Source organism: Gigantopelta aegis, chromosome 2, assembly GCF_016097555.1.
Source record: "Gigantopelta aegis isolate Gae_Host chromosome 2, Gae_host_genome, whole genome shotgun sequence".
Classification (NCBI taxonomy): Eukaryota; Metazoa; Mollusca; class Gastropoda; order Neomphalida; family Peltospiridae; genus Gigantopelta; species Gigantopelta aegis.
In genome coordinates, this window is record NC_054700.1 from 22787950 (window position 1) to 22811735 (window position 23786).

The window sequence follows — 23786 nt, forward strand, 5'->3', positions numbered from 1 at the left end:
GGGATGTGGGGTGGGAGCTAACTCAGTCAGAGGGGTGGGATATAGAGCACTGCAGGCAAGCACTCCACTAACTAAACAATCAATTTAATCAAGAGGGATGTGGGGTGGGAGCTAGCTCAGTCAGAGGGGTGGGATGTAGAGCACTGCAGGCAAGCACTCCACTAACTAAACAATCAATTTAATCAAGAGGGATGTGGGGTGGGAGCTAGCTCAGTCAGAGGGGTGGGACGTAGAGCACTGCAGGCAAGCACTCCACTAACTAAACAATCAATTTAATCAAGAGGGATGTGGGGTGGGAGCTAGCTCAGTCAGAGGGGTGGGACGTAGAGCACTGCAGGCAAGCACTCCACTAACTAAACAATCAATTTAATCAAGAGGGATGTGGGGTGGGAGCTAGCTCAGTCAGAGGGGTGGGATATAGAGCAGTGGTAAAGTGCTCGCTTGATGCGCTGTCGGTCTGGGATCAATTCCTGTCAGTGGGCCTACTAGGCTATTTCTTGTTCCAACCAATGCACCACAACTGGTATACCAAAGGCCGTGGTATGTGCTATCCTGTCTGTTGGATGGTGCATATAAAAGATCCCTTGCTACTAATGAAAAAATGTAGCAGGTTTCCTCTCTAAGATTATTATGTCAGAATTACCACATATTTGACAATCACTAGCCTATGATTAACAAATCAATGTGCTCTAGTGATGTTGTTAAACAATACAAATTTCTTGTATTGTTTTGTGTTCAGTTAATTACCGAAAAAACAATGAAACAAACATTTTTCAGAATAGTCTATTAAATGTATGTCTTTAGATTTAGCATAATGAAATATTAGCGTCTTGTATGACCTCGCTAAATTAGCTAACATTTTATGATTTCTAACTTTCCTCATTTACAGTATTACTTTACTTTTCACAATAACGCCCATTTTTTTCAATCAATTTATTATTTAGTGTAATTATTTTGAAAACAAATGACATTAAATCTAAGAAATTACATGTTTTAAAGCATGGAGTTCAAGTCATTTAATTGTGTTGATGGGTGAGCAGGGAACAAGTTTCAGAGATAGCTCCACAATGTTAAAATATTATGCAGTAGTTGCTGATCAATTTTACATTGACTAGACATAATTATCGCTAATCAAGATTTATAAAACATGTTCTCTGGTAAGATTCCTGCCCATTGCATTTGAAAAGTGTGATTTGCCCATCCTTGAAATTTTGGGGAGTGTGACTTTTTATCTTCTGTTTAAAAATATATATTTTTTAAATTTAGTCTGCTATATGAGGCATCAAAAGAAGCATTGTGACTGGCAACCCATGTACAAGGTACCATAAATTACACACCTGGGCACAGTTTTAATGAACTTAATAAATATGTTGTAACCTATAGGTTACCAGGACACAGTTAAAGTGTGTTTTGTTTAATGACACCACAAGAGCACATTGATTTATTAATCATCGGCTATTGGATGTCAAACATTTGATAATTTTGACATATAGTCTTAGAGAGGAAACCTGCTACATTTTTCCATTAGTTGCAATGAATCTCTTATACGCACCGTCCCACAGACAGGATGGCACATATACCACAGCCTTTGATATACCAAGCTGACCGCGTATCAAGTGAGCACTTTACCACTGGGCTACGTCCTGCCAAACTAGGACCCAGATATTTGAAGCTATCTTAATGCTATGATACTGTAAAACTGTGCATGCTTTGTTGTGACGTCACAATCGGTATTGGTGAGCCCATTGGGCTATTTCTCATTCCAACCAGTGCTTCACAACTGGTTAACAGAGCTGTATGTACTATCATATCTGTGGGTTGCTGCAAAAATGTAAAAGAATCTTTGCTGCTAATCAGCAAGAGTAGCTCACTGCCTGGTGGCGCTGGTTTCCTCTCTCATAATCTGTGTGGTCCTTAACCATATGTCTGATGCCATATAACAGTAATTAAAATGTGTTGAGTGCATGCAACATTAAATAAAACATTCCTTCCTTCCTTCTTGCTGCTATGTACCACAGAGGCTATCAAATTAATAATTCAATTTAACTTATTTTCATGATAATACCCAACTATGGTTCAAGCATGCTGTCTTGGGCACACACACACACACACACACACACTCACACTCCTGCTAACTGAGTTGTCTGTTCAGGACTGTGGGTTAGTGATTAGTTGTTGGTGCTTAGTGAGAGAGAAGGAAGGAAATGTTTATTTAACAATGCACTCAACACATTTCATTTACGGTTATATGGCGTCAGACATATGGTTAAGGACCACACAGATATATAGAGAGAGGAAAACTGCTGTCGCCACTTCATGGGCTACTCTTTTCGATTAGCAGCAAGGGATCTTTTATTTGCACCATCCCACAGACAGGATAGTACATACCACAGCCTTTGTTACACCAATTGTGGTGCACTGGCTGGAATGAGATATAGCCCAAAAGGGCCACCAACATTCGTCATTATGAACTGCTTCAATTATTGGAAATGCTGCCATTTTCTGCAAATAATGATAAATAACGGTGATCGCGCTTGATTTATTATATGTACATGACATACATGCAGCGTTAGTTGTAACCAGAGGCACTCTTATATTTATGTCCAACTTTACACGTAAAACTAGACTTACGATGTTTTGTGAATATGGGTCCAGAAGTATACCAAATAGCAGCAAGTATCTTTTATATGCACTTTCCCACAGACATTTAGGAATACATGTTCAGGGCAATTCATTGACATACCAGACATGGGGCACCGGTTGGGACTGGATTAAAATTTGATAAATTCATTATATTTTAATATATTTTGATTTAAATTTAGATATATAATGATAACCCTCAAAACCAGACACACACAGGGCCAAGTAAAAAGTCCAGTTTTAAAGAATACAGATTTAATTAACAAAGCTTTTATCAAGTTCACTAATTGCAAGTTTTATTTCAATTTGGCAAAATAATTTCATGTAACAAAATTATATTATACAATTTTTAAGTTTAAAAGATAATTTGGCGAATGTTTGTTTAATATAAACAGTTTTTATCATTTTATTTTGCCGTGATAGTACTGGCACTTAAAAGCATCAAAATAGAAACAGATTTATTAAAGGAACAGACCCTAGTTTTTAAACACTAAGGCATATTTTTCACTATTAGAGCCGTTCATGATCACTGAAATCAAACATTACTTACATTTAATTTTTTTAGATTATCTATTTCTGAAGAACCGAAGTGTCTCTGGTCATCCAAGTGTTTCTAATACCAAAAATGCATTTTTCATATTTTTAAAAATACACGTGCGTCTGACAAGTAGTGGTTTATTGATTCGAGTTCTAGTCTATTTTTAAGGATATTTCCTGTTTTAATGTCACAGACTCTTCTTTCACTCTACTGTAACTTAATTTATCCAAATAAGTTACAGGTTTGTAAATAAACTAAACTTAGTGTCCATTATTTAAAACTAGGGTCTGCACCTTTAACAAACTGATTTTTATTGTTCGGCTGTGGGGTCACTGACTCTTTAAAATATTGTATTGTTACACCTGTCATTTTGTAAAAATAGCCAGATAATGTTTAGATTTACAAATAACCTGTATGTTAATTCATGCTGATTATTTAGATTATTATACATTGTTTCATACCAGAGCTTTTAGTGCTGTTACCAGTGTATCCATTTTTATCATGTTCTGAAGAAGGAAGGAAATGTTTTATTATTGAGGGAGGAAACCCGCTGTCGCCACTTCATGGGCTACTCTTTTTCAGTTAGCAGCAAGGGATTTTTTATATGCACCAATCCATAGACAGGATAACACATACCACAGTGTTTGATGAACCAGTTGTAGTGTACAGGCTGGAGTGAGAAATAGTCTAATAGACCCAATGACAGGGATTGATCCCAAACCGACCATGCATTAAGCGAGCGCTTTACCACTGGGCTATGTCTCACCCCTGTTCTGAGAAAAGGTTATATATTTTGTTAAACTGAGTCTGCATATACTGTATTCACATTATAGATGTGTACAAATCATGTATAGATGGAAATTTGTTTTCTATAATTATATAATTTTTCTGGTTGATCTATTTTACAAAATGTATAATTTAAGGTAGTATCTGTTACTGTAGTTACACTAATTGCTAATTTTTATATTTAACAAATAAACTACATTTCAAGTAAAAAGGAGTCTAGTTTTAAAGTGGATCCAGTTTAGAGAGGTTGTGTTCTATTTTGATATTTAAAAAGGGATTATACGAAAAATGTTCGGTTTTGAGGTAATTCCTAATTACAGAGGTTCCAGTTTGGAGTGGTTCCACTGTACAATGTACATGGAGATTTCCAAAAATAATTGACAAAATAACAAAAATATCCAAGTAAAAGTGTTTTGGAAATAAAAATATATTATTTTTGTGTACAATTTAGAAAATAATTGTCTTAGAAACACATTTTTTCATGCTATGGAATTTACTACAAGTTATTTATTTCTGAGCCAATTATTTTCTGAAGAGTAAATTTTTGTTATTTCCAAAACACTTTTAGCCATTACTTTTCTTTTTAAGTCAAACCAAACTGAAATTATTTATAAAAAAACAATTTTGTAGGATGGGACAGAACATATAGTAGTAAATTTAATAGTATGAAAAAGAGAAGAGTTCCCTGTGGGACGGACTATAGAAACTGGTACTGCTGTTGACATTCACTGACATTAAAAAGGTTGTCACTTAACATCATCCCCTACCACCACCCCTACCACCACCCCTACCACCATCCCTATCCAAGCATGTGCTTCTCAAACTGAAATATGTCAGGCACTGTTGGTAAAATGCATATTAGTACTAATCAATATAAACTGATGACGTGTGTTATGCCAATCCATAAAAATTATGTTTATTTAATGTCACTGGTAGATGTCTTTTATATATCTTTGTTGCCACAAATAATTTATTAAGACATGGCTTAGTCTAATTCTAAAGTAATACACACATTCATTGCAGGTACACTGAGACATCTATTTAAAAGTTTCCTTAATGCAGAAAGTACGCTGTGCAGGGTTAAAATTTAACTTCGGGAAAATGAGTGTCATTTTTATATACTGTGAAAGCCACTGAATGATCACCCCATTTCTAAGACCACCCCAACAAATACAGTGAAACCTCGATAATCCGACTCCAGTAGTCCAGAAACCCCGCCTTACAGACAGCAAAAACAAAAAACAAACTTCTTATGTTGTAAATGTGTTCGTTAATCCGGAAATTCGGCTTCCGGAACCGGACGGCCATTATTCAAAACAAACTGTAAAAAATAACAGCTTAATGCTTCGTTTAACTGGAGGCCATTTAAGAACTTGAAATCGTTTGATCGCAGATTAATTAGTAACTGCACCATTGTTGTGTGAACCGTAGCCGTCAACATGGCTGCACAGGGTATCACACCTCAGTTTTGTTTGAAGCGTGGCTGCGTAGTGTTCACTTATCTGCGGTCGTTAACACATGCCTTTGAACAGTTAATTAATACGAATTGTCTATGCTGGTTTGAGCAACAGTAATCAACTGGAGATTGCATAAAACATCCGTGGATGTTACTTTGACACAAATCGCTTTTTATTGTCATGGCTAGCCAACAGAAAAAACTAAAATGTCACGAAATTACAGCATTTGAGAAACGAGAAATATGTCAGTACAAACTAACGAATATGAAAGCCAGTCTAGACAGCATGTCAAAACATTTTGGTAACTGAAACTACGGGAACCAAAGCTGTGTACTGTATACAATGTATGTTTTAAAAATAAAATGTGTAGTTGAATTTTATATTTTTTACTTTTTTATTAGTGGTTTGTAATTCAAGGGAGATTACTCTATGGACGATTCAGTACTCCGGAAATTCGTTAGTCAGGACGTTTTTAAAAAAACCCATACTGTCCGGATTATCGAGGTTTCACTGTATGTTAAAGACCAAAATATTTCCTTATTATTTTACAGTGTAAAGATTCTCTGGTGCTAAGGCCACCCCACCATTACCGATCACACCATTACCGATCAACTTTTAATTGTACTTACACCTACATGTACATGTGTATTGTCATATTCACCAAGACAGACCCTATACAAATTGCTAATTTTACCTTTAATAGCTATTCAATATTTGTTTTCTTAATATGAAAGCAAACCTAAACTCCAGCATATTTATGTCCATTAATTATCTAAACTGTAGGGACATTTACTGTTAACATTTTCTGCAACAATCGTCTATGGGCACTTATAATCGATCACCACGTTAGTAGAGGACAACCGTTTTCGATTATAATTGATCACTGGAACATCACTACTATATCAAATAATAACTTACTGTCTTCATCAAAGAAGAAAATATCTGAGTTTGGATCTTCAACGAGAGTACAGTCCAGTAAAGGTATTTTCCCGTAATGCTGAAATAAAGAGAATATTAGGTGGTAAACAGAAGACTGATTAATTCATTACTTCACTAAAAATTAATAATTAGAATCTATATATAATATTATCAGTAGAATAGTTATTGAATAAGACCCAGTTCCATGAAAGACTGTAGCTAATGTTAGTTGTAGCGACTTACGATGAGTTTTACGATTGGCACAAAGCAACCGTACAGTAACCTTAAGAACCCCTTTAACAATTAAAATATTCCAGGTGAAGAAGTTAAATAAAATGTTGGTTACCAACCATTTGGGACATCTCGAATACATTCGATAGCATCCGACATTCACGGTGTAATTTTGCCAGTTTATTTGTGAAGCAATAATTGCCAAATCAATGCATAAGACATTAAGAGTCATCTCCCATATTTTCGTGTGAAGGTCATATGGCCTAAAATGTTGTTTTTTTATCGAAAGAAAGAAAGAAAGAAATGTTTTATTTGACAACGTTGTTTATTGAAAGCCGAGTTTTATAAAGGTATTATGTGTATATTAGATCCATTTTAACACAAATAAATAATACTCTTCTTAAAAAATAATCACATATTAATGTAGCTACCAATTGACGTGTACGTTAGTGCTTTCAACTGGCAAATAGCGACTGTACATTTTTCACCATAATTTACGACGACAGTAAGCTAGGCCATATGGTGAAACAAGTTAGCGATCGTACTAAAGTTACTGTCATGATGCATGATGATAGTAGAGCTAAGATCATTTCGTGGATAAAGGCTCACAAATCCATATGATATAAAATTACTAGGAATTCTTAAACACCCCTTTAGGAGAAGATTTTATTACAATTTAAGTACTGGGCTTAAAAACAAAAAGTGACAATTTAATTTTTTTTAAATAATCACTGTTTATAACTGTATATATTACATTTTCACTATGAGTAAGCATAAACATCTAATTAATGTTAGCTATACATAGTTTACAAATACAACTCCAAACATTAAAATTGAACTCAAGTTTAAGTCCAGGGCCTGTGTTGATAAAACTCAGTCCAAACTCAATCTCAAATGACATCACATGCATGCAAATTGTATGGCGTTGCCATGACGTTAAAGTCTTAAAACTATTAGAGTCTTGAACCTAGACTCAAAATATTTTATAAACATCAGATCAGATTGAGACAAAAACACTGATAGACCTAAATATACTGAGTCAAATTAAAAACCACACAACTGTTTCATCTTGGCTAATTAGCAAATATGACAGAAATACATGTTAAATAAGGTATTTTTAATTGTATGACATCCAAAGAAAGAATAGGAATAAATGTTGTCAAAAATCTGTTCGATGCGCCCACAGCATTTGTCAAAACCACAAACAGTCAAAATGGTAATTCACAAGCAGGATTGTCTGATGAAGTCACAGGTTCAGTAGCGCGTATACCCTCCATGTGTACCCACAGCTGCCAGGCAACGCCTCCTCATTGACTGCCTGATGCATGTAAAGCCTGCATTAGGGATACGGCACCATTGTTCTACTAATGAGGCACCAAGTTCCTGCAAAGTCTATGGAGGGTTCCTGAAAGTGCACAGGCGTCTTCCCAGCACATCCCAGATGTGCTCGATGGGATTCAGGTCGGGCGACCTTGAAGGCCAATCCATGACATTGTTGCCCGAGTTCCTCAGGTAATCCCTTGTCAAGATGGCCGTGTGGGGTCTGGCGTTGACATGCTGAAAGATCAGGCCTGGACCATGAGCTGCCATGAAGGGCACAAGTTCCTTGGCCAGCACCTGGTCACAGTATGCAGCAGCGTTGAGGTTGCCATGGATGACAAGAAGTTGAGAACGTCCATTTCCATAGAAAGGCACCCCAAACCATTACACTTCTGCCTCTGAATCTGTCAACGTCACAGACACAACACTGAGCATGACATTCACCACGTCGTCTCCAAACCCTCTGCCTGCCATCGGCAAATCACAGTGTGAATCTTGATTCATTGCTAAACATGACTCTATTCCATTCTCTCTGAGTCAATCGCAAATGGCATTGTGCCCACCGTTGACATTGACGTCGATGAAATTGGGTCAAAATGTGTTCAACATATGGGCGCCGTGCATTGAGGTGAGTGGTTCGCAGCCGATTTCAGATTGTTTGAGCAGACACCCGATATCTGAAAAGTTCATTACTGGTTGCTATTGCTGTCATGAAACAGTTGCGGAGGTGACGTAACACAATATGACGGTCATCTGCCTATGACATCACACATGGTCTACCCGGTCGGGGTGATCAGCTGTGGTGCCCGTTTGTTGTATTCGTGTCTGCAGATTATAAATTGCCTGTCGACTGCAACCCAACGCCCTTGCAACGTCAGCTACTGACATTCCAGCATGCAACATGCTGATGGCACATTCATGCTGCACATTTGTGAGACGTGGGATCGAAACGGGTTGTAACAAATATCGTTTTAATGTGTTTTTTCGTTGTGTCAGACTACTGTGAGCAAGTAACAATGAAAACATGTGTGCTATTGTAGTCACATGACCAGTGACACGTGCAAAACCACTTTTGCCTCAATAGTGCCGTGCACGCGCTATGGACCGGGTTGTGATGGGTTTCAAATGGCAATCATTACAATATTTATTCCTGAAAAATACCTGCTTTCAACACTTTATTCAAATTTTAGAATGTGAAGTTTATAATTTGACTCAGTATACAAAAATCCTGCATTTATGATGGAAAATGCAGGGTGTCATATTTATACAAGATCTAATAGATGAACAAGGTCAATTTGAAGAGGACCACTTGATGTTCTGTGGTTAACATGTGGCTGACAAATAAGAAATTAGCACATATTCTTTATAGTAATTTACCTAAAAAAGGAAAATAGTATATTCTCTATAAAAACTCACCTTTGCTAGATGGGATTTAATGACTTGATACTTAGTGCTTAATAATATGTGATTGGTGAATATGAAAATAGTATATACTCTTACCTTTACTAACCAGAGATGACCACTTCATGTTAATAATATGTGATTGGTGAATAAGGAAAACAGTATATTTTCTTACATTTGCTAAATGGAGGCAACCACTTCAAGCTCTGGTGGTCAACGTGAGACTGGTGAATATAAGACTGGTTAATATGAAAACAGTATATAGGCCTACTCTAAGACTTACCTTAAAGACCACTTAAAGCTCTGGTGGTTAACATGAGACTGGTGAATAAGACAATATAACCCCTGCAATTAACCATGGCAATCGGCAATGCCGTGGAGATTGCCGCAGGTTTTTAATTCTACATGGCACTTGTTTTGCTGTGGACTATATTAATTTTTTTTTCAACATCATGTTTTTCTGCTGTGGGCATTGTTTTAGTTGCAGGGTTTGAAATAGTATATTTTCTTACCTTTGCTAAATGGAGGCGACCACTTGAAGCTCTGGTGGTTAACAACATGTGATTGGTGAAGAGAAAGATCTGGCGTACAACCTCCTTCTTGGTCTCTTTGAATGATGAGCTGAAGGACCCAAGACGACCACGGCTTGATTTAGATTTCTCATTCAGAATTTGTAACAATGGCCCTGTAAACAAGAAATAATCAGTAAATAACAGCAGTCCTCCACAAACTGCACAAATGCTTAAATATATCCCTGTAGAGAAGACAGTATATACCACAACTTTTGATCTACCTATCATGGGGCACTGATTATGATGGGGGAACCCCCTTGTCCATTAGGGGCATTTGACCCTATGACCCACTGCACACATGCAGGTGCTCTACCACTGAGCTACATTCAACCCCTTTATCACTATAAAGGTTATTTGGCTGATATATTTCCAGGAGAGATTCGGCACCTCAAATCTTCCATTGTTTGTCTTGTTGATGTATGTTTGATCGCTCTTACAGGCCTTGACAATTACAAATTCTTTATAACCTGAAAAGGGATTATGTTACAAAATATATATACTGTATACAAAATATATATGTAAAGACATTGCTATGACTGATCATTCTATAATTTTATATAATCAGTAAATTACCTCTACCAAATAAATTGGCATAATTGATGCAAGACAGCTGTCATTACTCAACATACAAGTCTATAAACAACCTTCATTACTCAACATACAAGTCTAAAGAAAACAACCATCATTATTGATCAACATTCTTATATACAAACAGACACCAGTCATAACTATCATACATGTCTATAGACATGCAACCATCATTACTCAACATACATGTTTATAAACAACCATCATTACTCAACATAATGTCTATAAACAACCATCATTACTCAACATGTCTATAAACAACCATCATTACTCAACATACATGTATATAAACAACCATCATTACTCAACATACATGTCTATAAACAACCATCATTACTCAACATAATGTCTATAAACAACCATCATTACTCAACATGTCTATAAACAACCATCATTACTCAACATACATGTATATAAACAACCATCATTACTCAACATACATGTCTATAAACAACCATCATTACTCAACATAATGTCTATAAACAACCATCATTACTCAACATACGTCTATAAACAACCGTCATTACTCAACACACATGTATATAAACAACCATCATTACTCAACATACGTCTATAAACAACCGTCATTACTCAACATACATGTCTACAAAGAACCTCATTACTCAACATACATGTCTATAAACAACCATCATTACTCAACATGTCTATAAACAACCGTCATTACTCAACATACATGTATATAAACAACCATCGTTACTCATCATACATGTCTATGAAGAACCATCATTACTCAACATAATGTCTATAAACAACCATCATTACTCAACATAATGTCTATAAACAACCATCATTACTCAACATACAGCTATAAACGACCATCATTACTCAATATACATGTCTATAAACAACCATCATTACTCAATATACATGTCTATAAACAACCATTATTACTCAACATACATGTCTATAAACAACCATTATTACTCAACATACATGTCTATAAACAACCATTATTACTTAACATACATGTCTATAAACAACCATCATTACTCAACATACATGTCTATAAACAACCATTATTACTCAACATACATGTCTATAAACAACCATCATTACTCAACATACATGTCTATAAACAACCATTATTACTCAACATACATGTCTATAAACAACCATCATTACTCAACATACATGTCTATAAACGACCATCATTACTCAATATACATGTCTATAAACAACCATCATTACTCAACATACATGTCTATAAACAACCATTATTACTCAACATACATGTCTATAAACAACCATCATTACTCAACATACAGCTATAAACGACCATCATTACTCAATATACATGTCTATAAACAACCATCATTACTCAACATACATGTCTATAAACAACCATTATTACTTAACATACATGTCTATAAACAACCATCATTACTCAATATACGTCTATAAACAACCATTATTACTTAACATACATGTCTATAAACAACCATCATTACTCAACATACAGCTATAAACGACCATCATTACTCAATATACATGTCTATAAACAACCATCATTACTCAACATACATGTCTATAAACAACCATTATTACTTAACATACATGTCTATAAACAACCATTATTACTCAATATACATGTCTATAAACAACCATCATTACTCAATATACATGTCTATAAACAACCATTATTACTCAATATACATGTCTATAAACAACCATCATTACTCAATATACATGTCTATAAACAACCATCATTACTCAACATACATGTCTATAAACAACCATTATTACTTAACATACATGTCTATAAACAACCATTATTACTTAACATACATGTCTATAAACAACCATCATTACTCAACATACATGTCTATAAACAACCATCATTACTCAATATACGTCTATAAACAACCATTATTACTTAACATACATGTCTAAACAACCATCATTACTCAACATACATGTCTATAAACAACCATCATTACTCAATATACATGTCTATAAACAACCATCATTACTCAATATACGTCTATAAACAAGTCATTACTCAACATACATGTATATAAACAGCCATCATTACTCAACATACATGTCTATAGACAACCATCATTACTCAACAAACATGTCTATAAACAGACAACCATCATTACTCAACATATATGTCTATAAACAGACAACCATCATTACTCAACATATATGTCTATAAACAGACAACCATCATTACTCAACATATATGTCTATAAACAGACAACCATCATTATTCAACATACATGTCTATAAAAACATGATGCAACATTTGTATTTTTAAAAATGATCACTTAAGACATGTATGCTAAAAGTCAAACCTGCTATCTCAGAAAATTTGCCACCAAAGACTCTTTTTTTTGGTCGTTATAAGCAACCATGTTTGTTCTGATGAAACCATTAGTACATAATTTTACCAGACAGATATTTTTGTTTTCTATATTAACAAATACTATACAATAAAAGACATTTTTTCAACTCAACTATGTATCAGATATACTATGAGACAAACCTGGTGAGATTCAAAACCATGCCAGTGCACATGAGGACAGTATGTTTTGTTGCTGTATAAAGGACAAGAGGTGGTGGTATAGATTCAATGAAGTGACCAAGCACCAGCTTGTAAGGAGGTCATTTGAAATGCACGGCAGTTGTCCACGCTGCCAGATCAATACACCCAGAGTCCATCATATTATCCCTATAATTAGCTCCCACTTCTCAACAGTCATCATCTCTCATCCTCGCAGATAAATAAATAAATATATACATATTTTACAAATCACTTTGACTACAAATCTTCCAGAGACTGGTCAAGCAGACTTGTTCTTCCTACACTGAATTCACACTGAGAGAAAGATACCAGAACCGGCATAATGCAGGAATACAACTGATCATAACCTCACAACCAAAATCACTTTAAAAACAGGTATAAAATTAAGAAATAACTAAAATAATATTTTCTACATATATGAATATGTTGTGTAAAAGAACCATTATTATTCTGAAAAATATTATTTTTCAGAAGTCTGGAGGAATTTCTGTTTTCCATTCCACTAATGACATGATGACATATACTACACAACTAGTTTAAACCTACAACAGAGATTTGAGAGAAATATCAAGATTTACGAGTCTGGAACAGAAAAAGATTTTCTCATCTACAAGAACAACTTGGCTGTTGGAAATAATACTGTGCTGCACATATATTTACTCACGTGAAAATGAATCAGTTAACAGAGAAATACAGCAGCACTCGATAATGTATGAATTTATGGTGAGGATCCTTGCACCAAAAATAGCTCTGGTTCATGGTTCAAAAGACACCGTTGATTGCAGTGCATTGGTGGAAAAGCCAACACAATGTCTATTGATTAATGATATTATTAGCAGTTAGAATGTGTACAACACGACACCACACTAAGAGAATAGAACAAAATTTCACCCAAAATAATGACGACTTAAGAGCCATGACACCAATCAATAAAACTGTAAGACACAATCCTGTGTGTATGGTTGGTTGTGTTTTTTTCCTTCTCTATCCTGATCAGTTAATTCTCCAACCCAACTGGAATTCTCTTGTCCCAGCTGACTGTCAGTTTGAAAATACGGCAATTATTGACGAGTTCGAGAGACATGGCGTACATACATTGCGCTGCGATATGCTGGCATTGATCTGGAAATCACAACACACAAAAATTCCATAAAACAGAAACAGGTGAACTCCAAAAAGAAGCCAGTGCTGCCCTCTGGCGTGGGGCTGCGAAATGATGACAAGCTATCTCCAGTGCTTTATAGCCAACCATCGTAGAAATGGTCGCGGAATAGGAGAAGAAATACACGTGGGTTGGTTGCTGCCATACATTTACAATCCAAGGTTAAGCTCAAGTACGAAGGTGGCAAATCTTTTATCAGATTAATAAATCCTTGTTTTGCATTCAGTGAGAGTGAGAAACAGATAGACACAGAGATAGACAGATAGATAGATAGATAGATGAGAGAGAGAGAGAGAGAGAGAGAGAGAGAGAGAGAGAGAGAGAGAGAGAGAGAGAGAGAGAGAGAGAGAGAGAGAGAGAGAGAGAGAGAGAGAGAGAGAGAGAGAGAGAGAGAGAGAGAGAGAAAGAGAGAGAGAGAACAGATAGAACAAATATGTGTTGTGTTCTTGTGTTTTCTATTATACTGTATTATTATTATTTTTTGTATTTAAAAACTTACTGACAGATGGCATTAACCACGGTTAAATAATTATGTTTAATTACACCTAATATTTTCTTCTACTGACATCCACCTCCCAGATTTATAGGGAAGGAGGAGACAGGGGTAAGTAGCAAGACTAAACAATTATGTTGAAGATATTTTGTTCTATAAAAACGGAGATTTGGGGAGGTAATCAGGGTTAAATGATTAAGTTTACATTCATTGGTTTTCTATTAAAACTGAATTTTGGCAGGAAGGCTACGACTAAATCATCAAACAAAAGCATTTCTTTTGGATTTTGTAAACAAGATAATGTTTTATCAAATTTATCTCCCAAAAAAGAAAGAAAATAAAGAAAAAAAGAAGATTAAGTTATTTAAATAATGAAATAAGTATGTACAGTCAAACCTAATTAATAGCCACCTGAGAAAACCTGCTACATTTTCCTGATAATAGCAAGTAATAGTTGTTTATATGACTTTCCCAGAGACAGGACAGCACACACAACAACCGTTGATACACCAGTCATGGGCAGGGCTAGGTCTGGGTGAGCAAATTATCTATTAAACTTAAAACAACTGCAGAAATTGTCAGTTATTTTCAATTTTTTTTAAATTATTACATGAAATTATTTCGCCAAACTAAAATAAAATTCGCCAACTGCTTTCAAACTTTGCAACTGACGAATTTGGTGAGTGCCAGAGCTAGCCCTGCATGAGGAACTGGTTGGAATGGGAAAAACTCAATCAGAGAATTTGTCCACCAAGGGGATTCAATCTTACGACCCAAGCACCTCAGGAGAGCACTGTACCGACTGAGCAAGATCCTGCCACTGTGACAAAGTGGCCTCTCTAGACAACAAGTTATTGGTTTCAACATCAAACCAAAGATCCTGCCACTGTGACAAAGTGGCCTCTCTAGACAACAAGTTATTGGTTTCAACATCAAACCAAAGATCCTGCCACTGTGACAAAGTGGCCTCTCTAGACAACAAGTTATTGGTTTCAACATCAAACCAAAGATCCTGCCACTGTGACAAAGTGGCCTCTCTAGACAACAAGTTATTGGTTTCAACATCAAACCAAAGATCCTGCCACTGTGACAAAGTGGCCTCTCTAGACAACAAGTTATTGGTTTCAACATCAAACCAAAAGGCGGGATGTAGCCCAGTGGTAAAGTGCTCGCCTCATGCGCGATCGGTCTAGAATCGATCCCTGTCGGTGGGCCCATTGGGTTATTTCTCATTCAAGCCAGTGCACCACAACTGGTGTATCAAAGGCCATGGTATGTGCTATCCTGTTTGTGGGATGGTGCATATAAAAGATCCCTTGCTACTAAAGTAAAAATGTAGAGGGTTTCCTCTCTAAGACTACCTGTATATATGTCCAAATTACCAAATGTTTGACATCCAATAGCTGATGATTAATAAATCAATGTGCTCTAGTGGTGTTGTTAAAACAAACCTTAACTTCAACATCAAACCAAAGACAGGTCAGGTGTATTATATTATATGTACAGGAATCTGATCAATATTTTTGGAATATAAATATATTAGTTATTTTAAAAAAACTGTATTTGTAACTTAAATCTTTTTTTTATTGGTTTACCATTCATGGGATATAATTCTCCAATTATGATTTAGTTCTATAAACATTTATTAATCTGAACACTACTGAAAAAATATACTGGATTAATGAGGTTCAACTGTATATACTATGGAAATATGACCAAATGACAGGAAATCAAATATTACCTGGCCCTTTTCTCAAAATAACCAAACATGTTGGTAAAAGATATCTTATACTATATATGAAAAATAAATGAAAACTGCACGAGTACAAACAAAACCAAGATAATATTACATTTTAATGAAGAAGTATATATAATTTCACTAATGGCGAAAAACAGAAAACAATAGAACTGTACATGATATGGAAAAAGTCTCGGTCACTGCTCTCAATGCCATATACTGCAGTTTAAAATAGAAAGGAAAGGAAATGTGACACTGTGTTTATAGTGACACCTCAGTACTTTGATTGATCACGGACCTTTAAGAAAGTTACAAGTTTGTTTTGTTTAACACCACCACTGGAGCACATTGACAAATTAATCATTTGCTTTTGGTACAGTCTGTGTGTGTGTGTGTGTGTTACGTGTGTGTGTGTGTGTGTGTATGTGTTGCATGTGTGTGTGTGTTGCATGTGTGTGTGTATGTGTGTGTGTTGCATGTGTGTGTGTGTGTTTGTGTGTGTGTGTTGCATGTGTGTGTGTTGCATGTGTGTGTGTGTGTTGCATGTGTGTGTGTACGTGTGTGTGTGTGATCAAATGTTATTTTTAAAATTCAATACAAAACCATTCCTATCATGTTATGCTTTTCAAAACCTTTCCAAAGAGCTATAACAGAATGGTTTAGTATCATTTTTGACTCCTCCAAAGGTCAAATGTAAGTTTATAACCATTCATAATTAAAAAATGATTCATAAATGGGTATATGTTGTCATAAAATGTTCGTTAATACTTGAATATGCTTCAGTGAGTCATCAAAATGTGTATTATTATTATTACATTGTATTATTATTATTACATTGTATTATTATTTGAGGGCGGGAGGATTTAGCTCAGTTGGTAGAGCACTCAATCATGGTGCTCAGGTCATAGGATCAAAACCTCATCGGGGAACCCATTTTCACCCCAGCCCCAGCCAGTGGCCAACAACTGGTATAGACTGCTGCCCTGAGAGAAAGTGCATACATGTATTAAAGACTGGTATATTAAAGGCCATGGTATGTGATACCCTGTCTATAGGATGGTGCATATAAAAGATTCCTTGCTACTAATGAAAAACACGTAGCAGGTTTCCTCTTTGGATTATGTGTCAGAATAACCAATAATTAATTTATCAATGTTTTAAAAAAGTTAGTTTTGTTTAACGACACCACTAAAGCACATTGATTTATTAATCATTGGCTATTAGATGTCAAGCATTTGGTAATTTTCACATATAGTCTTATATATCCCGCCAGGATCCTTGTAAATTTTCACTTGGGTAGAGAGGAAACCTGCTATATGTTTTCATTAGTAGCAAGGGATATTTTATATGCACCATCCTATAGACAGGGTATCACATACCATGGCCTTTAATATACCAGTCACGGTGTACTGGCTGGAATGAGAAAGACAGACCGTTCATCATGTAAACACTTTACCACTGGTCTACGTCCTGCCCTAATCAATGTTCTAGTGGTGTCTTTAAACAAGCCAAACATTTTTTTGTATCTGAAAAATATTGAATATAATTGACTAAAAATGTCACTAATACATTTTTTTTAAACAAAATGTTCCCAATCATCTCCCTCTGCAGTATTGGATATCAAACTTTTAGCAGCAAGGGATCTTTTACATGTACTTTCCCACAGATATGATAGCACCATGGCTTTTGATATACCAGTTGTGGAGCACTGGATGGGATGGAGGATAAACCCAATCAGAGAATGGGTCCAGCGTGAAGATGCTATCCATCGACCCAGGCCCCTCCGGTGATCTCTCTACTGACTGTGATAGATCCCACCTCCGTGAGCTCCAGTCCCCTCCGGCGATCTCTCTACTGACTGATAGATCCCACCCCCGTGAGCTCCAGTCCCCAGTCGTGGAGCACTGGATGGGATGGAGGATAAACCCAATCAGAGAATGGGTCCAGTGTGGAGATGCTATCCATCGACCCAGGCCCCTCCGGTGATCTCTCTACTGACTGTGATAGATCCCACCCCCATGAGCTCCAGGCCCCTCCGGCGATCTCTCTACTGACTGTGATAGATCCCACCCCCGTGAGCTCCAGGCCCCTCCGGCGATCTCTACTGACTGTGATAGATCCCACCCCCGTGAGCTCCAGGCACCTCCAGCGATCTCTCTACTGACTGTGATAGATCCCATCCCCGTGAGCTCCAGGCCCCTCCGGCGATCTCTCTACTAACTGTGATAGATCCCACCCCCGTGAACTCCAGGCCCCTCCGGCGATCTCTCTACTTACTGTGATAGATCCCACCCCCGTGAGCTTTAAAAAACTATAATCAGCAGTTGTAACAAAAGCACTGTTTAATAAGCAGCTTTAGAAAATAGGAACAGATATTACAAGTATTGTCATGATGCAAGGTTTAAGCTAAAACTCCAATATTATTAGTTATTAGGCACATATGGTCAAAACATCTTTAGTCAAATATAAGTTTCAATTAGCCCCCCCCCCCAAATGCCTCCCCCCAAAAAGAAAAAGTAAAAAAAAAAAAAAAAACCCTCTTTAAAAATGTATTTACATGTATTTGACATCTCTGAAACAATAATTTTCTTTGTGTCTATATACTTTATAGCAATCTGATTGGAAAACAAATACCAAATGACATCCCTGATATATATTGAACAAAACATTGCATGCAGATGTGTAGAAAATACTGTTCAGGTCTTTGAAAATTGCAAGAGCGATAGTTTCATTTGCTCATCGCTCGCGTAAGTATTGTTTTGCATAACTCATTTTTCGTCTGCACACTGAATTTATGATGTCATTTACATGGTCATGACAGGTTATGTAAAAATGAAATGGATTATGCAAATGTTCAATTCACCGAGGCCTGCTGTTTGTACATACACTTTATATATGCAGAACAAAATATGACCTGTAGACACAGGTAGAATAAATATTGTTTGAAGACGTCACATGTAGAACAAAAATCACCCATAAAGTAATATTTTAAAATATTAGCCCAGGATGATGTGCCCGGTAGGGTCTCCACGATACTCGAGTACCCAGGCACGGGCCGAGTCCAGCAAGACTCTGGAGTCCGTTCACAGGACTCTAGTACCCATGCAAGGAAGAGCACTATCATTTAACTATATTTAATTATATCTTTTACATCATTTTGTCATATGCTTGCAGCCAGTTACATTACAGGGCTATGAGACATGAAGGGAAAACAGAAGTTGAATGTGTGGAATTATACTGACACATGACATTGGGTATCGAAGCAGAAACAATTTAATGACAGGACAAACATACACATTAATGTTTGAGATGTACTCATTAATATATTTGTTTTGTTTACTGACACCACTATAACACATTGATTTATTAATCATTGGCTGTTGGATGTCATATGCTTAGTAACTTTGACATATAGTCTTAGAGTGGAAACCTGCTACACTATAACACATTGATTTATTAATCATTGGCTGTTGGATGTCATATGCTTAGTAACTTTGACATATAGTCTTAGAGTGGAAACCTGCTACACTATAACACATTGATTTATTAATCATTGGCTGTTGGATGTCATATGCTTAGTAACTTTGACATATAGTCTTAGAGTGGAAACCTGCTACACTATAACACATTGATTTATTAATCATTGGCTGTTGGATGTCATATGCTTAGTAACTTTGGCATACAGTCTTAGAGTGGAAACCTGCTACACTATAACACATTGATTTATTAATCATTGGCTGTTGGATGTCATATGCTTAGTAACTTTGGCATACAGTCTTAGAGTGGAAACCTGCTACACTATAACACATTGATTTATTAATCATTGGCTGTTGGATGTCATATGCTTAGTAACTTTGACATATAGTCTTAGAGTGGAAACCTGCTACACTATAACACATTGATTTATTAATCATTGGCTGTTGGATGTCATATGCTTAGTAACTTTGACATACAGTCTTAGAGTGGAAACCTGCTACACTATAACACATTGATTTATTAATCATTGGCTGTTGGATGTCATATGCTTAGTAACTTTGACATACAGTCTTAGAGTGGAAACCTGCTACACTATAACACATTGATTTATTAATCATTGGCTGTTGGATGTCATATGCTTAGTAACTTTGACATATAGTCTTAGAGTGGAAACCTGCTACACTATAACACATTGATTTATTAATCATTGGCTGTTGGATGTCATATGCTTAGTAACTTTGACATATAGTCTTAAGAGTGGAAACCTGCTACATTTTTCCATTAGCAACAAGGGATCTTTTATATGCACCATCCCACAGGCAGGATAGCACATACCATGGTCTTTGATATACCAGTCATGGTGCACTGGCTTATTCATCAAAGACCCGAAACAACTTGACACTGGTGTTTCTCAGAGTGCCAATGAAAAAACAATCATCTGCAAACTGTGTAAATAGGCAAAGCCGTTCTCACATGATTTGTTGTGTTCATATCCAGAAATAACACACAATACTTATAAAAAAAGAGATAAAGTTTGTTTTATTTAACGACGCCACTAGAGCACATTGATTTTTTATCGTATCATCGGCTATTGGATGTCAAACTTATGGTCATTCTGACACTGTTTTTTTAGAGGAAACCCGCTGTCGCCACATACATGTAGGCTACTCTTTTACGACAGGCAGCAAGTGATCTTTTATTTGCGCTTCCCACAGGCTGGTAGGTACTGGAATCGGATCTCAGTCGAGGCATGGGATTTTTAATCCAGATACCGACTCCAAACCCTGAGAGAGTGCTCCGCAAGGCTCAATGGGTAGGTGTAAACCACTTGCACTGACCAGTGATCCATAACTGGTTCAACAAAGGCCATGGTTTGTGCTATCCTGCCTGTGGGAAGCGCAAAGAAAATATCCCTTGCTGCTAATTGGAAGAGTAGCCCATGTAGTGGCGACAGCGGGTTTCCTCTCAAAATCTGTGTGGTCCTTAACCATATGTCTGACGCCATATAAGCGTAAATAAAATGTGTTGAGTGCGTCGTTAAATAAAACACTTCTTTCTTTCTTTTCAGTATACAGTTTATTTACTTCCGAAACCTACATACTAAATTGATAAAAGTTTTACCAGTCGGATGTATCATGACCTGTACTAATATTAGTACAGAGAAAATATAGTCACTTGCATTATTAACATGTAATAGATTATGACCTTGAAATATCCTACTGTTCTTGGAAAATTAAAATATTACTGAGGTTACTTTAATGTTATGATTTTACAATGCTAAAAATTATTGTTTTAGTGTACATTGCGAACTGTTCTGTTATATAATCTAGCTACTAAATTAGTTACATTAAAGTTTAGCCTAATTTATTTTATTATACTAGCAGTAAAATTCTGTAATACAGTAGTTGAGTACTTTCCCATCTAAAACCATAGAACTGAACAATTATGTATTTGCAAAGAAAAATAAAAAGTTATTATTATGACCTCATCTGACATCTCAAGGTGATCATGGATAGTCATTTTTGCTTGTACATATCATATGCTTCTTTTTTACGGAGGGAACAATACAAAAATGATGTTTTGTTTTGTTAATACAAATTGAAATATGTTTGGTTAAACTGCTTATTAAATTAACAGGACATTTGAAAATTAAATGAATTGAGTATTTTTGCTGTTATACAAGGCAACACCAATTTCACCACAAAGAAAATGAAGTGACAAAATTAGGCTGATCAAAGAGAATTAACATCTTGCCATAAATTATCACATTTGATTACTCATCCAAGGCGATAAACAGTGTGCCCAAAATATATATACCCAAAATAATTATACCCAAATTAAGTAGAAAGAAGCAACCTGAAAACACTTCATCCCAAATTAAGTAGAAAGAAGCAACCTGAAAACACTTCATCCCAAATTAAGTAGAAAGAAGCAACCTGAAAACACTTCATCCCAAATTAAGTAGAAAGAAGCAACCTGAAAACACTTCATCTCAAAGCCACTGAAATATGAATCTTTAATCAGATTGAAATAACTTAATTAAAATGAATTTCTGAACATTCACAAGTCTTCAGGAGCTATTAATAACATTATTGCACTAAAAAACCTTGATGTTGTCAGAACAGACAAAAAACCTGTTGTGCCTAAATTATTGTGATCACATACAAAAGTATAGGTAAGACAATTAATATAGGGGGAGATGTTACTTCCTACCAAGTTGGGACTAGTCATAGTCAGCCAAAAGTACACAAGATGGCTGCCACCAGTTGGCAGAAAAAACAAAACAAAAAACAAAACATTATTCATTCTAAAATTATGCATTTTTAACGGTTAAACTGTCAGTATGTTATGGTGGTCCACATATGTATCTTTCCAATACATAAGGCTCTTATTTCATGAAACTCTCTCTTAATGAATGAAAACAATATACTATCGACTTCATGAAATCTGTTTCAGTTATAAGTAGCTATAAGCTTACAAAATTTCATGTCATTTGAAAAACATATCATATTTCAGATTTTTAATAGTTCACTTTAATATTAAAATGGTATGCATTAAGCATCTGTAAATACTTTATATTTCTAGGTTTGTGTTATTCTGGTAACAGTAATGTCTATTGTGCACTTGTGATAATTCTGTGTCATTACCATAATGGAAAACATTGTAAAGTACTGATGTTGTTGTACTGATTACTAGATACAGAAATGATGATTTACTTAATGATGTATATCTATCTGTACACAATTTTTCAAGGAGCCACATCCAATTACACACCATTCCTTTTTACACATCTGTAACTTCATTTAATTGCCAAATTAAAAAAATCCATTGAGATTTTGATCTTGAATGAACATACATATCCAACCTTTAGTATTAAATTGGTTTTGTGTTTGTAAAATGGTGGAAATAACAACTTTCAAATGATCACACAATAACCTTGTGTAAATCAGCTTTGGTTCAATTGTTGCTGCATATGTTAATGATTCGTTACAGTAATGACATAAACTTGATGACAGTATAAATTTGCCTCCAATATATTTTTTTGTGTAAAATAAACATGTTTACAACCAGTATTATGAATAAAATAACTTTAAAGAATAAAATAAGTGATTTATTTGTCCATTATCTACCCACAGTGGTAATAACCCACATAATATAATAATATATATTGCTACCCTTCCACATGTCAACATGGAGATTTTACCATTAAGCAGGGCTGCAGAAAGTAAGAGCACACTCGCCAAATGAGAGTCCAAATTCCTATGGACGATTTAAAAAATGCAACTACCAGCCAGACGGTCTATCTGTGTTTTTGATTCTGTTTGACATGTGATGGTGACGATCACTTACCAAGTGCTATTAATAATGTTTTGTCAATATATCTATAAATTTCATTTGAAGTGAAGACACTGTATATT

General features: G+C 35.6%; 1 protein-coding gene across 7 annotated transcripts in view; it reads right to left on the reverse strand.

The window, feature by feature from the left end:
* Positions 1-23786, reverse strand: part of LOC121382770 (ras-specific guanine nucleotide-releasing factor 2-like) — a 321414-nt gene that overhangs the window by 71559 nt on the left and 226069 nt on the right. For all 7 annotated transcript variants that reach the window (XM_041512366.1, XM_041512375.1, XM_041512410.1 and 4 more), the window contains exons 10-11: positions 9804-9976; positions 6340-6418 (exon numbers count right to left, since the gene is read on the reverse strand). In XM_041512366.1, coding sequence (XP_041368300.1) covers positions 6340-6418; positions 9804-9976 — 252 coding nt within the window. The remainder of the gene's footprint in view (positions 1-6339; positions 6419-9803; positions 9977-23786) is intronic.